The sequence below is a fragment of the Microcebus murinus genome, chromosome 4 (assembly GCF_040939455.1).
Source record: "Microcebus murinus isolate Inina chromosome 4, M.murinus_Inina_mat1.0, whole genome shotgun sequence".
Lineage (NCBI taxonomy): Eukaryota > Metazoa > Chordata > Mammalia > Primates > Cheirogaleidae > Microcebus > Microcebus murinus.
Window position 1 is genome coordinate 90,918,058 of NC_134107.1, and position 15,477 is coordinate 90,933,534.

General features: G+C 41.8%; 1 protein-coding gene across 2 annotated transcripts in view; it reads left to right on the forward strand.

Moving 5' to 3' along the window:
• Nucleotides 1-15,477, forward strand: part of SIK2 (salt inducible kinase 2) — a 135,452-nt gene that overhangs the window by 112,307 nt on the left and 7,668 nt on the right. For both annotated transcript variants that reach the window (XM_076002501.1, XM_012749552.3), the window contains exons 9-13: nucleotides 5,868-6,032; nucleotides 12,658-12,886; nucleotides 13,330-13,614; nucleotides 13,752-13,906; nucleotides 14,649-14,759. In XM_076002501.1, coding sequence (XP_075858616.1) covers nucleotides 5,868-6,032; nucleotides 12,658-12,886; nucleotides 13,330-13,614; nucleotides 13,752-13,906; nucleotides 14,649-14,759 — 945 coding nt within the window. The remainder of the gene's footprint in view (nucleotides 1-5,867; nucleotides 6,033-12,657; nucleotides 12,887-13,329; nucleotides 13,615-13,751; nucleotides 13,907-14,648; nucleotides 14,760-15,477) is intronic.

Below are 15,477 nucleotides of genomic sequence, written 5' to 3' on the forward strand. Positions count from 1 at the left end.
GAGGCAAGTCTAGGAACTGTTTCAGAGGTAGACTCTGTGTGAACTTAGCAGAGATTTGGAGAGGCAGCTCGGCATGGTGCTTACAAGTAGGGACTCTGGAGCAAATCCCAGATCCTGCCATTTCCTGCTGTGTGACATTAAAGGAGTTTAAGGTCATTCTGTGCCTCAGTTTCCCGAGTTTCTGAGGTTTGGGGGGGGGGGTTGTTGTTTTGTTTTGTTTTTGAGACAGAGTCTTGCTCTGTTGCCCTGGCTAAGGTACAGTGATGTCATGATAGTTCTCTGCAACCTCAAACTACTGGGTTCAACCAGTTCTCCTGCCTCAGCCTTTCGAGTAGCTCAGACTACAGGTGCACACCACCACGCCCAGCTAAGTTTTCTATTTTTGGTAGAGACAGGGTCTCATTCTTGCTCAGGTTGGTCTCAAACTCCTGACCTCAATTGATCCTCCTGCCTCAGCCTCTCCAGAGTGCTAGTTTTATAGGCGTGAGCCTCCATACCTGGCCAATTGCCCAAGTTTAAAATGGGGATAATAATAGAATGTTGGGGCCTGGCACAATGGCTCATTCCTTGTAATCCTAGCACTCTGGGAGGCCAAGGCAAGAGGATTGCTTGAGCCTGGGAGTTTGAGGTTTGATGCCACTGCACTGTAAGCCATGGTGACAGAGCAAGACTGTCTCAAAAAATAAAGAATGAAAGAAAGAAAAAGAATTTAAAAATGTTGTGACAATTAAATTAGTTAATATTTGTGAAGCACTTAAAACAGTGCCTGGCACATAGTAAGTGCTGTGTGTGTGTTATATACAGTAATAATCAAATGTTGAGGAAGAAGGGGCAACAGTGAGTTAGAGGAGACTCATCCTCGAGCCCAGACCTGAGAAAATAGCAGCGACATTAACTCAGTTGCTCAGGGGGAAGATATGGATCTGGATTTCAGAAGAGAGGAGAGGCTGGGGCTAATGAGATTTGGGGAATCATCTATATAGAGGTTGAGAAAGGGAGTGATTTGTTCTTATTTATGCTCAATTAGGATTCCTGTCCACTTTTCTGAGTAACTTATTTTGTTCTAAGCAAAAGTAAGAGCAGAAGAGTTTTGACAACATTGTGTTTCTTTGGCAGTTTTACAAAACTTACAGGATTATAATAAAATTTTGCATTGGTTTCTACAGAACATGTAAAAAGAAGAAATTAAAATCTTCTTGATTTTAATAGGCAAATGGTTTATTTTGTTATACATACTTTGTATGTAAAATAATGTATTGATACAAATGTGAGTCAAATCAGGTATCAATACAGTTGCAGATATGTGGATTAGAGTATCTCTGAGTACTTGGAAACCTTCAAAGTTGACGGTATTGCTTTCAAGACAGAGAGAGGAAGAGATAAAATGAGACTTCCTAAGTTGGGGTAGCCATAGTGAGATGCAGTGGAACCCCTTCCCTCTTGTAAATGTGGCCAGACAGGATGGATAGGAAGCAGGAAAACCCCCAGGGCTGTGGCAGTCATTCTCTGCCAAGTCTCTTTGTTCTTCTTAAACATTACACAAGTGAGGGAGTGGTGAGGGGTTACATAAATGATTGTTCCTGAGCACGTGTGGGTGTTATTGTACATGATATCCTTTCATATCTAGACTAGGAGCAAATTCTCTAGGATATCTCAAATTATATTTAATTTGGCTCAGAGTTCAGATTTATAACATGGCTTCTTATGTTTGATAACTTTTTTTTTTTATTACCAAGCACTCCATGAGTTCTTTTCACTTTATGCATTGACCCAAGTCGTCATAGAAACCTACTTACTGTAAGTTAAAATGTATCTAATTCAAGTGGCAGTCTTCAGTGCTCATTCGCAAACCTGTCTTGAGTGCCTTCTGGATGCTAAGCAACAGGCTCCGGGGCTGAAGAAAATGCTCCCTTCCCTCCGAGATTTCACACTCTAAATTTTAGTGTTGAACTTGTTAAAAAATAGTTTTCTCTGTTGTTATGGATATAAATGTGCTGAAAGTTTTAGTAGAGCCTTCTCACTTTAATTCTTTGATGTTGTAATTTTTTTTAAGGAAGTGGCAAATCACTTGTTACTTGATATAGCAGTAAAAAATTGAGGAAACACGATCCAATACAAAGATCACATGAGCTGTGGAATCACACAGACCTTGGGTTCCATACCAAGCTCGGTGACTTCGGGCAAGTCAGCATCTCTGAGCTCCTGCATCCTTAAATATAAAATGGAAATAGCAATACTTACTTCATAAGATTGCCACCAAGTTAAATGCAATTCAGCAAATAGAGCACTTATACGCCAGGCACGGTCCCAGCCACTGTGGCTTCAGAAGTCCCAGGAAATAGTCCCTGCCCTTAATGAGTTGATCATCTAGTGATAACTACCTATTATTATTATTTAGACAACAGTGAGATTCCCATCTTAGATTTAGAGTACTTGCATTTGCTGTATAACAGGCAGGAAGTGTTATATCTAATTGACTTCAGATGACTATTTAGAGAAAAATACGTCCTGCCTTTTTCTCATGAATTCTAACCACTAGGTTTTAACAGTTCTTCCACTCCAAGTTTCTATCAACTGTAAACAGATAAGGAAACAGTCATCTCCAATGCTTTAATTGCTGATTAGAAGTTGCCCTTCACAACTATTGGAAAAAGCATTGCATTCGTTTGCCAGAGCTGCCATGACAAACTGCTGCCGACTGGGTAGCTTAAACAACAGAAATTATTTTCTCACAGTTCTGGAGGCTTGAAATGCAAGATCAAGGTGCTGTCAGGGCTGATTTCTAGTGAGGGCTTTCTTCCTCGCTTAAAGATGGCTGTCTTCTCACTGTGTCCTCAGATGGCTTTTCCTCCATGCAAGTGTGGAGAAAAAGATCTCTGGCATCTCTTCCTCTTCTTACAAGAACACCAGCCCTATTGGATCAGGGCCTCACCCTTATGACCTCATTTAACCTTACTTACCTTCTTAAAGGTCGTGTCTCCAGATACAGTCACACTGTGGGTAGGGCTTCAACTTGTGAATTTTTGGAGGACACAATTCAGGCTGTAGCAAGTCTATGCGTGTTGGAGCCGTAACAATTTTCCCATAGGAAAGAACATTATTTTCATTTTGATGCTTCTGGAAAACACAAAGTCAAAAGAAGAAATTCAAGGCAATAAACACATGGTCTAAAAAAGTAATCACAATTGACTAGACATGATCGTTGGCTCTGTCAAAGAAGCTGGTAATATCTGCTTCCTTGGGATATTAACTGGCCGTCTGTCTATTCATTTTCTCTAGTCAGCTCTGTACCACTGAGCCTGCCATTCATATATTTATAGCCTCTCTTGTTCCAAAAAGACTTCTTTAGTCCCCTCAGTGACTGCAAGACTCCTAAAACCTACTGGTCTATTTCCTAGGAAGTGACTGTCACAACAAAATGTGTTATTCCTCTGCCCTTACCAAGTACACAGTCAGTTGTTGTTGTGGTTCAGGTCGGATGTGAAAGTCGTCAAGGACAATGTGCTACGCTTGGCCTGGCACAGCACAGCCCTGCCATTTAAAGACTCAGAGCTAGCAAGAGTCAAGGACTGGGAAGGGGCAGGATGTTGTAGTTGTTTTGTTGGCATCTCATTTCCAGTGCAGCGCCTTCAGCTAATGCTTTGCCCTGATCATCTAGACTACTTTCATATAGAAGGAGCGGTCTGATAAATTTGGGAACTAGAAATCAATCTTCAGCTTTATCCTTTTGTTTGAAAAGCTGATGATGGGGGTAAGAAGAGTATACCAAATATACTTTATTAGGAAGTTAAAACTTCACATTGTGGCTAGCGAAATTAATTTAAATGATTAGTGTTTGAAAGGGGGAAAAAAAGTGTTGTTTAACCTCAAAAGTGGCACAGGATATAAGCCTGAGGAGTGACAATACACGAAAAGTTATTTCTTTATCATGCCCAGAATGGTATGCAGTATTTCTTTTCTGTTTTTATCATCTGTAGCCTACTGATGTTTTGCTAATAGTATTTTATTTTTTGCCTTGTGCAGTATATCCAATGATGTTAATATTGGAATATGTCAAATATAAAGTAAATTGTAAATGTATTCAAAGTATATTCAGACATAAAGTATGTTTCTAATATATCCTCCAATCCTTGAAAATCATCAACCTGAAATCCTAGCTGGGAACCATTAGATAGTATCTGGGAACAAAACTGCATTCATTTTGCAAGCTAATTCTTACATTCTTGTGATCATTTTAAGGCTTTAGAAAGAAGGGGAAAGGAGGAATTCATGTTACTGAGTTAAGGACTTTACATGTTACCTTTTACAATCCTTCACAACTGCGAAGTAGTTATTAGCTCCTTTTTTACAGGTGAAGCAGATAAGATTCAGAGAAGTTAGGTAACCTGATTAAGGTCACACAATTAGTAAGTGAGGGAGCTCAGAATCAAACTCAGGTCTTGGGGGAAGAGAAGCTCGAATCTCATACCATTTTGTTCCTTTCACTTGTTTGAATTTAAAACTCCCTATCCTATATATCCCTTGAAGTGACTACAGCAGGAAAAGTATAGGCCATTCTTCTGCTTCGTAGTCTGGTAAGATCATTGTTCCCTCAGATGTTTTGTAATGTCTTTTATGTTCAAAATGCAGTTGATAAATTATTCGGGTAGTTTTGAAGGGACAGGGATGAAAGGACCATCCAGCAGCTTCACCTTTAAAATTAATCTTTGCCAATTCTCATAAGGGAAGATTGTCTTTTAAATGATTTTTTAAAAAGAAGCATTTGTAATGCTTGTTTAATTAGGGTAGTAAATAAGGGACACGTGAGAACAGGCTTAAACCCATCAGGAGCTTTCTGTAGTAGGTTGGCTTGGGGAACAGTACTTGCTCGGCAGTAAGCGTCCCCGTCTGCTAGGCCAGCACACCGTGCGGGCCGTGCATCTCCTCCAAGGAAGGAGGGCAGACGTTTCTGTCACCTCCAAGCAACTGCTGCTACTCTTTTCCTCTTCACACACACCCTAGCCAAGAAATATATACCATCTCACCCCACCCAAAACAAAACAAAAAGCAGAGATATAGTACTTATTTCAGTGTACCTTGTATTGTAGTTCGTTGCGGATGTGTGTGTATATGCCTGTCCCTGGTTCAATTTTGAGCTCACAGGGGCAAGGACACTTCTATTCTTCTTTATGTATTTCTAGGTAATATATTTAAAGAAAGAGACAAATATGTTTGTTGAATTGAAGCAAGGAGGATTCTTTTTTTTTTTTTTTTTTTTTTTTTTTTTTGAGACAGAGTCTCGCTTTGTTGCCCAGGCTAGAGTGAGTGCCTTGGCGTCCTAGCTCACAGCAACCTCAAACTCCTGGGCTCGAGTGATCCTTCTGCCTCAGCCTCCCGGGTAGCTGGGACTACAGGCATGCGCCACCATGCCCGGCTAATTTTTTATATATATATCAGTTGGCCAATTAATTTCTTTCTATTTATAGTAGAGACGGGGTCTCGCTCTTGCTCAGGCTGGTTTTGAACTCCTGACCTTGAGCAATCCGCCCGCCTCGGCCTCCCAAGAGCTAGGATTACAGGCGTGAGCCACAGCGCCCGGCCTAGCAAGGAGGATTCTTGATGCATCACAAAGACCTGCATGAAAGTTACACATGTTATCATGAGACAGGAATGAAATTCTGTACAACCTGTTTCAGAATCATTGATTTGACTGCTTCAAATCAATACCTGTACCATATACATATTTTATAAAATCTTTCTGGAGTTTCCAATGAATAATTATTTATCCTTCAATTGCCCCAGGAAGAATTATTTTATTCTTAAAACTTTGTGTATCTGCAGAGAAGGTATTCACATCCCCACACTGTCTGTTCTTGCCGTGCTCACAGGCACAAACCGTGGGGCTCCCAGTGACCATGCACTCGCCGAACATGCGACTGCTGCGCTCTGCCCTCCTCCCACAGGCGTCCACCGTGGAGGCCTTTCCCTTCCCAGCGTCCGGCTGTCAGGCGGAAGCAGCGTTTATGGAAGAAGAATGTGTGGACACTCCAAAGGTACGGGTGTGTTTAAGAGACTCCGAGCTGGCAGTTGGCTGGAGACTTCAGTTTGGTCCACAAGTGTTGTACTTTGGCTTTGTTGAACTTTGCCATTTCCTCAAGTCACTCAGAAGTGTTGTTTTTGTGGAGAAAAACCTGAGAACTGTGTCCAGGGCCCAGCCCTCATCAGCGTTTTGTCATGACGACTGTTACATAACATAACTTGTCAGACCTTGTGTGAACTTTTCAAAGCCATCTTCGTTCTCCTTCCTTAACTAATTCCTTCTCTCTTCAAGTTCCTAGATCCCTCACAAGTGTCTGGGCGGGGTATTTTTGTTAATAGATTTTAATTCTGGAAACAAAAAATTAACTTTTCTGCTGAGTTGGACTTTGTTTATTTCATTATTATTGACTCTCTTCTGCTTAGCGTACTGCAGCTACAAAATGATGGGCTGTCTTTTTTGGCCAGTTAAACATCGTTTTTTGTCCACTTTGGATGTGCTTAAAGATTAGTGTACTACATAAAATTGTCTTTCAGGATATGGAAGATGACAGCTTCTCTCATTTAATGGATATTTATTTAACTTCTAATATGTGTTATATGTACTTAGCATCAAGCAGTATACAGAGGATCATATTGATGGGTAACAGAGTGTCATAAAAGAACATAGATCTTAGAGTATGTTCAAAATAGATTCTTCTCATTACTAGCTGTGTGAACTTGGGCAAGGTGACTAAACTTTTGAACCTCAGTTTTCTCTTGTGTAAAATGAGAATACCAACTTTTTGAGACTTTTGTCAGAATTAAGATAATGTGTATGAAGTTTGGGGCCGATTATAGATATTCAGCACATATTGGTTTCCTGTCTTTTTACCTCTTTAGGTGATAAAAAATGAGTCAGACATGAACTCTGTCTCGCAGTCTGCTAGACTACGGTCTAGCAGAAGAAACATTATATGTAACTAAAGACAGCATGCCAGGTGCTGAATAAATTGATAAAAGATAAAATATGATCAGTCCCTTAAAGAAGTATGAATCCAAGTGAGACTAGAAGGCGGGGGGGAGTTGCTTTTAGCTGTTTGATCGGGAAAGTCTTTGGGTTAACTGTCAGAGCGGGAGATTGAGAGGTGAGTAGACCTGGGTGGGTAGAAACCAGGGCGGGATGTCTTCAGGGGAGGGAAAGCCTGAGCGAAAGCAATCAGTAGGAAAGCGTAGGTCCATCCACGTCCGCGCAGTAGTTCAGTTTGTCCGCGGGAAGGGCCTATGAAGGCAGGTTGTATGAAATAAAGATGGATATGTTAGCTGTGAATGGTAAGCCAAGGAATTTAGCCTTTTTCTCAAGGTCGGAGCTCTCAATGTGGAGAAGTGTTTCGGTATCAATGGAAACAATTGAAGGAACAGTCGTTGGGGTGGTAGGAAAGTTGAGGATTTTTGAGCAAGGAAGCACTGTGATCCATGTTGTGTTTCAGAAAATGCGCCTGCATGGTCACGTTGGTACGTTGAGTAGTGGGGGAAAAAACAGAGGTCAGAGCGCATGTCCAGGAAGGAGGTGATGGGAGCTGAACTAGGACAGTGGCCATGAACCTGGAGAGGAGGGGACCACAGAAATGAGATGGTCAAGATAAAACTGATAGAATATTAGAGTCTGGAGAGGAGAAGTCCAAACCAGTATAACAAGATTTGAGCTTAGATGTTGGAAGGTGAGAGCCATTTTCAGAAATCAGGGACTCCGGAGGCAGAGCAGATTCAAAGGGTCAGTCATGAGTTCAGCCGCAGCGTAGCCCGGAGCAGGCAGCTCCATGCTAGGCTGCCACAGGCAGGTTTCAGCCTAGTTGCTGGCCACAAGTAGCTAGTGTCCATGTCCCTAAGGACAAGGACGAGTCCACTGCCTGTGGACAGTCTGCTTTCTTTGCCTGTGGTTGCTACTACAGTCCCACTCAGAAATTTAGACATAAATTAGAGCAACATAATTCATTTATTTTGAAAATCTAATTCCCTCAAAAAAATTAAAATGCAGTCTGCTAAAGGCTTGTCTGTGAGGGCATCAGGCCTGAAACACAGATTGGGCACTGTCTGTTGTATTATATAGGGCAAGCTATTTTTAAAGCTTGTGATTGTTACCGTAACTAGGAAACAGACAGGAAATGAATGATTTTGCAAAAGATATAGACAGTAGCTAGATGGTATATTTGCATTTGTAGGAAGAACAGTGCCACGCTGGAGCTGGCCACCCACACTAGCATAGCCACCCTGGCACTCAGCCAGGCCAGAGACATCCGCTGGTCTTATTTGTGGAGTGTTTTATTTATGTCAGCAAAAACACTGTGTCTCTTCCCTCCCTAAGACCCTTCTTTGGGGCCCATAAATAAATGCACACACAAAAAACTATCAGCTAGAGATACAGTTCCCTTTTTGTTCACATTGCTTCATATGTATGTACTATAACATCCATTTGTTGTTTTCTAAAAGATGCCTCATAGCTGCCTGTATTGCTAATTTCATTTCTGCTCTCAGCTGGGGACAGATTATGCATCTCAAAGAGAGTTCACCTCTCCTTCCCTCCCAGAAGTCTTCAGTGCTTAAAACTGTCAGTAAAATCCCTTAGAGAGTCTAAATTGAAACTTTGGTTTGTGGTTCTTGCAAAAAATGGCACCTTTCTGAGAGAGTCACCTCCCTCTAGATAAGAATGGTTGGATCAGGTACTTCAAATAGTAACTGAGACCCACAGGTGACACAGGGACCATATGGGAGGGGGCAAATGCATAAATCCTACAGAGTAAATCTTTCTCTTGAGAATTTTTTTTATACATACACTCACACATACACACTTACTTCAGTCACTTTATATAAAATATATTTTATTATAATGAAAGAATTGTCCAAGTTACCACCTTCATAGCTCAATAGCAGAAGGGAACAGTGAGGCTAAACCATGAAAATGCAATTGTAGAAGGGATGTTTCATGTCTATATACATTTTTAATTTTTTTTTATTACAAAGGTAGTATACATAAGAGAAGGTCTAGAAAGGATATATAACACATCAGCCAGGCACAGTGGCTCATGCCTATAATCCTAGCACTCTGGGAGGCTGAGGCGGGAGGATTGTTTGAGCTCAGGAGTTCTGGACCAGCCTGAGCAAGAGAGAGATCCTGTCTCTACTAAAAATAGAAAAAATCAGCTGGGCATTATGGCACGTGCCTATGGTCCCAGCTACTCCGAAGGCTGGTGCAAGATGATCACTTGAACCCAGGAGTTTCAGGTTGCTGTGAGCTATAATGATGCCACTGCACTCTAGCTGGGGTGACAGAGTGAGACTCTGTCTCAAAAAAAAAAAAAAAAGAAAGAAAGAAAAGAAAAGGATATGTATCAAACTCTTAATAGTGTTAACTTCTCAGGCTTTTTATAAGGGGGAGAAATTTCACTTTTACTTCCAAATTTGGATTTTTTTATAACATTATAATTTTAAATTGAACAAATAAAACCAATCATAATCATACATGAAACATTCAGAGTAGAGTAAAGAAAAAAAATTAATTTATCCATAATCCCACTACCAAAAGATAAGCATATTTTGGCATGTTTCCTTAAAGCAGGTTATAGATGGATGGTGGTAGGTAGGGGTAGGATGGTTCAGTAGGTAGGTAGACTTTCTAGAAGAAAATTATATTCTGTGTAATTTTGTATCTTGCTTTATATAATATTCCATGAGCATTTTTCCCATGTCACAAAATGTTCTTTGAAAGAATGAGTTTTAACAACAGCCTAATATATTGTATTAATATTACCCTTATTTAATTCCTCTCCTGTTGTTGGAGATCAGGTATTTCAATTCTTTTACAGAATGTTCTCCCTTATGTATGCTTAAGGTGAAAATCCTTATATCTAAATCTTTGATGATACCTCTGATTAATTCTTCAGGATAAATTTCTAGAGCTGGTGTTATTCAGTTCTTTCCTTCCTCACCTAGTTATTTAATTTGCCTCAAGATGGTTAAAATGCTTTTTAAAAAGGTGTTGTAGTTTTATTTATACACTTTTTGAATCTTGACATAAAGCCTTCTCTTTGGTCATATAGGTCACCTATTGCAATATGAGATCTTTTACAAGTGAAGTAATCAATTGAACTTTAAGGAAAGACAAAAACAATAAACTAGAAAATGTACATTTCACCACATTGTATTTTGAAGTCCTATAATTGATAGTTAGCCTAGATTATTTCATAGAGCAAAAATCTTATTAAGAAAGCAGCTTAGGTCAGTTGATAGATCAGCTTAGTATTTCGGTCACAAAATCCTGGAGCTGAGTTTAGGGTCCTGTTTCAAGTCCCTGGGTAAATTGGCAGGCAAGCGTGGCGTGGTGATCGGCTCTTTCAGGAAATAGTAACTGAAGGCTGCAGGTGTTCACATCTATTTAAAAGTAGCCCCCACAGCCCTTTCTTAATCATCACTAAATATCAGATCATTGTTTTCCAGCTATCCTCGGATGAAATTGAATTCAGCAAACATTTTAAAATAAAAAATATAATTCCTCTTGTACTCTAGGTGAGGAGATAAATTTATTAGCTGACAATGTAAGTAAAATTGAAAATTCAGGGAGACTGCAGGGTATTTTAAGTGACTAAGAAAAGGTGACTTTTCCTTATTAAGGAAAAAAAGAACCTGCTTGTATGGCTTATACTGCAAGAAATGTCTGGTGAAATTTTGACAGAGGCTGTAAGTGTAAAAGATGCTCAGTAGATAATTACTTACGAATATTCTTTCCTCTGTTACTTTATTCATCTCTAAATCATCCTCGGCTAGTCTTAGAAATTGTATTAGTAGATATTTAAGGAGCCTAGAGGTATGAAACAGCCATTCTGTCTTATAAGAAAACTATTCAGTATAGTCAAAAAACAGGCTGGGCAAGGTGGCTCACGCCTGTAATCCTAATACTCTGGGATTCTGAAGTGGGAGGGTGGCTTGAGCTCAAGTGATGGAGACCAGCCTGAGCAAGAGTGAGACCCCATCTCTACTAAAATTAGAAAAATTAGCTGGGCATGGTGGCGCATGCCTGTAGTCCCAGCAACTCGGGAGGCTGAGGCAGGAGGATTGCTTGAGCCCAGGAGTTTGATGTTCCTATGAGCTAGGCTGATGCCATAGCACTCTAGCCCAGGTGATAGAGCGAGACTCTGCCTCAAAAAAAAAAAAAAAAAAAACAAAAGAAAGAAAGAAATCTTATCTGGGGAAGGAGCAAGGAGAGAATAAGACTTGGCTAGCTAGATTCAGAGTTTTGTTTTCTGATGTCATAGGGAAGGTTGAGTGAACTCTAGGAAGAAATTATTTGCTGTTCTTCCTTTTAAACGACCACTCATCACTTTAAAAACCTGTAATACATTTGCCACCTTATCCAAATAATGCTGTAGCCCCAGAGCAGTTCTTAATAGAAAACCGTCCCCTCCCCCAAGCAAACAAAGATCTGAGTCACCCAAGTCTCCCTCTCCAAATAAAGGGCCTTGCAGTGCCTTCAGACTGGTTGCCATAAGAGGAAAGTTTCTTGTGTCTGGCAAAGGGCTATCCCACGTCACCTCTCACATACGTGAGCTGCTCCTGCATCCAAAGGAAACAATAGCTCTACCCAGTATATTCCAGGTGAGGGTAAATGCTTAGAACTGAACATCTTATGACTGGCTGTTCCTGAGCAGCTATTCTTAGGAGAAAACGGATTGATTTCCGCAGGGGAATAGTTAAGGTAATGAGGTAAATAATTGCCTCCTCACAGGGGCTTTTACCAGCCAGAACTTGCAACCACAACTCCCCTTTGTGTGCTGTTTCTGCTGCCATTAGGTGGTTTGCTTGGCAACTGCCTGGGAAGGCAGATTGTGCTCAGGAGCTGTGCTGAGCTCATCCCTGTAGGATAGGAACTGGAGCTACTGTGTGTTTTGCTGGGGGAGAGGGAATTCAGTGCACTGGGGCTTATTAACCTCTGCTGGAATTTTAGGCCAGTGAGTCATTTGTTATTCTATAATGGAAGGCTTTGGCTGTTTGCCATTTGAATTTTTTTTTTTCCAATCCTTTTTCTGCTATCAGTCTGTCTTGAAAGAATTCTCACTTTCCATTCCTCAGGCACACAGAACCAAATGAAGACTAAATCAAATGGGCAGGCACTTAAATTATGAACATAAAAGTACGTCTAGCACCTTTTGGTATGTTTTGTGGTTGAAAATGAGAAGAATGTTGGTCACTACTACTTTTTCTTAGCTGTGAGCCATGCAGTTGGAAAAAAAAAGACAAACAAACTCATCTTCCCCTCTCTTCATTTCCCTTATTTTAAAAAAATAACTGGCAGGCCTCAAGCTAATATAACACCCCCCCCCCCGTTCTTCTAGAAACCACTAAAAAATGTGTTTATTATAATAAAGATGACTCAGAGGAACCTGGGTGGCAGTGCCAGTTCGGGTCATAATGGGCTTCTGTCTCTCTAAGTGCTGCAGTTGGCTTGCCTTAACTTCTCCTCTATGTATTGTAGTTAGTAATAAATATGTACACGTTCAATACTTTCCTTCATTTCTAGTTTGCCTCAAGTCTTGATGGTTTTTCCTTTGGGGATTTTTCTACTGTTTCAACAGAACAGCAACTGATGTTCCCTCCCCCTCTGGCATTTAGGTAAACGGCTGTCTGCTCGACCCTGTGCCTCCTGCCCTGCTGAGGAAGGGCTGCCAGTCGCTGCCCAGCGACATGATGGAGACCTCCATCGACGAAGGGCTGGAGACGGAAGGAGAGGCCGAGGAAGACCCCAGCCACTCCTTCGAGGCATTTCAGTCCACACGCAGCGGGCAGAGGCGGCACACTCTGTCCGAAGTGACCAATCAGCTGGTCGTGATGCCTGGGGCAGGTATGATGCGGGGGCAGCGCCGGGTTAGGTCTTCACGGCATTAGTTCGTACTCCAATCACCAGGAATTCCTAGAATTTAGTCTGTATCTCATTCCTTTCTGGAGCGGATTCAGATTAGGTCTGCTCAGCAGCTAACAGATTAAAATGAAATGTCTCTGGTTTGGCTCCCCTAACTCCCAGGATGCACTTGGGGGCCGTGTGTTTCCCCAGGGACGCCAGGTCCTTTGGAATGGCAGAGAGCTTACGACTGTAGCTTCTGGAGTGTTCGCCCCACTAAATTTGAAGATGATTAAATTGACCTCTAAAAAAGTTTCTGAAAAGATGTTTTGATTGGAGATGAAGGGCATCATAGCTGTCATAACCCAAGCTGCTTATGCTTTGTATCATGTGTTCTTAAAAGATGCTATTGTTGTTGGTTATATCTGTTTTGTTTTCTCTTAAAGGGAAAATTTTCTCCATGAGTGACAACCCCTCCCTTGACAGTGTGGACTCTGAGTATGATATGGGGTCTGTCCAGAGGGACCTGAACTTTCTGGAGGACAACCCTTCCCTTAAGGACATGATGGTAGCCAATCAGCCCTCACCCCGCATGACATCTCCCTTCGTAAGCCTGAGACCCACCAACCCAGCCATGCAGGCTCTGGGTGCCCAGAAACGAGAGGCCCACAACAGGTCGCCAGTGAGCTTCAGAGAGGGCCGCCGGGCGTCGGACACCTCCCTCACCCAAGGTGACTGCTTTCTCCTCTGGCTTTTAAAACTCTTATGTTGTAGGAGTTGAGGAAGGTTTGTTGCCATGTTGGTGTGAACCTGTGATCACTGAAAGGTTTTGTATTTTATTTAAACTGGTCTTTGTACTTCCTTTCAGGAATTGTAGCATTTAGACAGCATCTTCAGAATCTGGCTAGAACCAAAGGAATTCTAGAGTTGAACAAAGTGCAGTTGCTGTATGAACAAATAGGATCAGAGGCAGACCCATCAGCTGCTCCTCAGCTCCAAGACCTTGCCAGCAGTTGCCCTCAGGTGGGTGCGCTGGGCCCTTCCCACCATGGCCCTGTGAGTATGAGGTGCGAGTTTGTCCTGAAGATGTGCCATTTTCACTTAGAGGATTTCCTCCAGACCTGGAGCAAACAGCTTCTTTTGGAAAGCCCACAGCCTGAACACTTTCCGTGTTGCTGCCACCTGCCACTGACAGTTTAGACCCAGCCCTGCTGCTCCCAAGTGACCAGCACCAGATGGAGGCCTAGACACTGTCAAGCTATTTTTGGTTGACAGGGCAGATTATATATGGATGACCTCGTACAGTCTCCCTTGAACTCCCCTCCCCCCACACACAAATGAAGAGTAAGAAATTTCACCTAGATGAGAAGCTGCTTGCTACTAACACCTCATTAAATATTTTAAGTGGATTATTCATGCTAAAAATACAATAAATGTTGCTGTTTATGCAATTTTATTTTGAGCCTATTTTCAGTGCATCAAGGATATTAGCGTATTTGAGGCGCACATGAAGGTGATGGCCTCCTGGTAACACCAGGAGCCTTTGCTCTATCCCTGACTGGGTAATTGTTAACTACAGATCATACATGCATGTATTTTCTGCAGAGTCATTAACTCTCAGCCTACTAGTTATGTAAAAAGCTTTGAGTATTATGTCTTAAAGAGTTGAGATCCCTTTTGGACATTTGCAAAGGTGCTTAAAGTAAAAATTGAGACTCTTTCCCCCATGGAGAATTGAAAATTGTTTTCACCCCTTGCTCCTCAGGAGGAAGTTTCTCAGCAGCAGGACAGTGTCTCCACTCTCCCTACCAGTGTGCATCCTCAGCTGTCCCAGCGGCAGAGCCTGGAATCTCAGTACCTGCAGCACAGACTCCAGGTGGGGCCTTCTCCTTGCTAGGCCAGCTCACTGCGCTTACCCTGAGTCTGCCCTTCTGCAAAGCAGAAACCTGTTTTGCTTGGTATTTACTTAGGGTAGCTGCTTTATTCCTTACAGGCAGATAGGTTTGACTCTTCACATGTAGTTTCTAGAAATGTGTCCAGACTTGGCTTTTTGTTGGTAGCGGGAAAGGGTTTATCCTCAGGCGCAGGAAAGGATACACTACTGAGTGGTGGGAAGGGGAGACCTGGAGTCTTTGTTTCTAATCTTATGCCTCTTAATGGATAATAAATGAAATGGAAATCTCTCAAGTGTGCAAAATTTCAACATGGGCTCTCTACGTTGGTACATGAAAATCTTCAAAAATGATACAACATAGATCCCATAAAGTACAAATCATTCATTCATCCTGCAGGCACTGAGACCTTTGCTATCAAGATTTAACTCTACTTTTCTCATTGTTTTTTAACCCTTTGCACTCGGATGTCAAGTGTGGATAATGTCGAGTGGATAATGAGAAAAAAGCAAGCGAGTGCTTAATCTCCATGAACCTCTCACAGTCCTAGAGGACTTTTAGAAGTAGAGTGAAAGACTGAAGTAGGTTACAACTGAGGCAGTCCACGCCCTAGGGTCTCAGTGAGCAAGTGTCAGTCCCTTCACCCTGTGTGGATTCTGTAGGATACGCTTGCAGGTTCATCCTCCAAGGAGAAGCACAGTC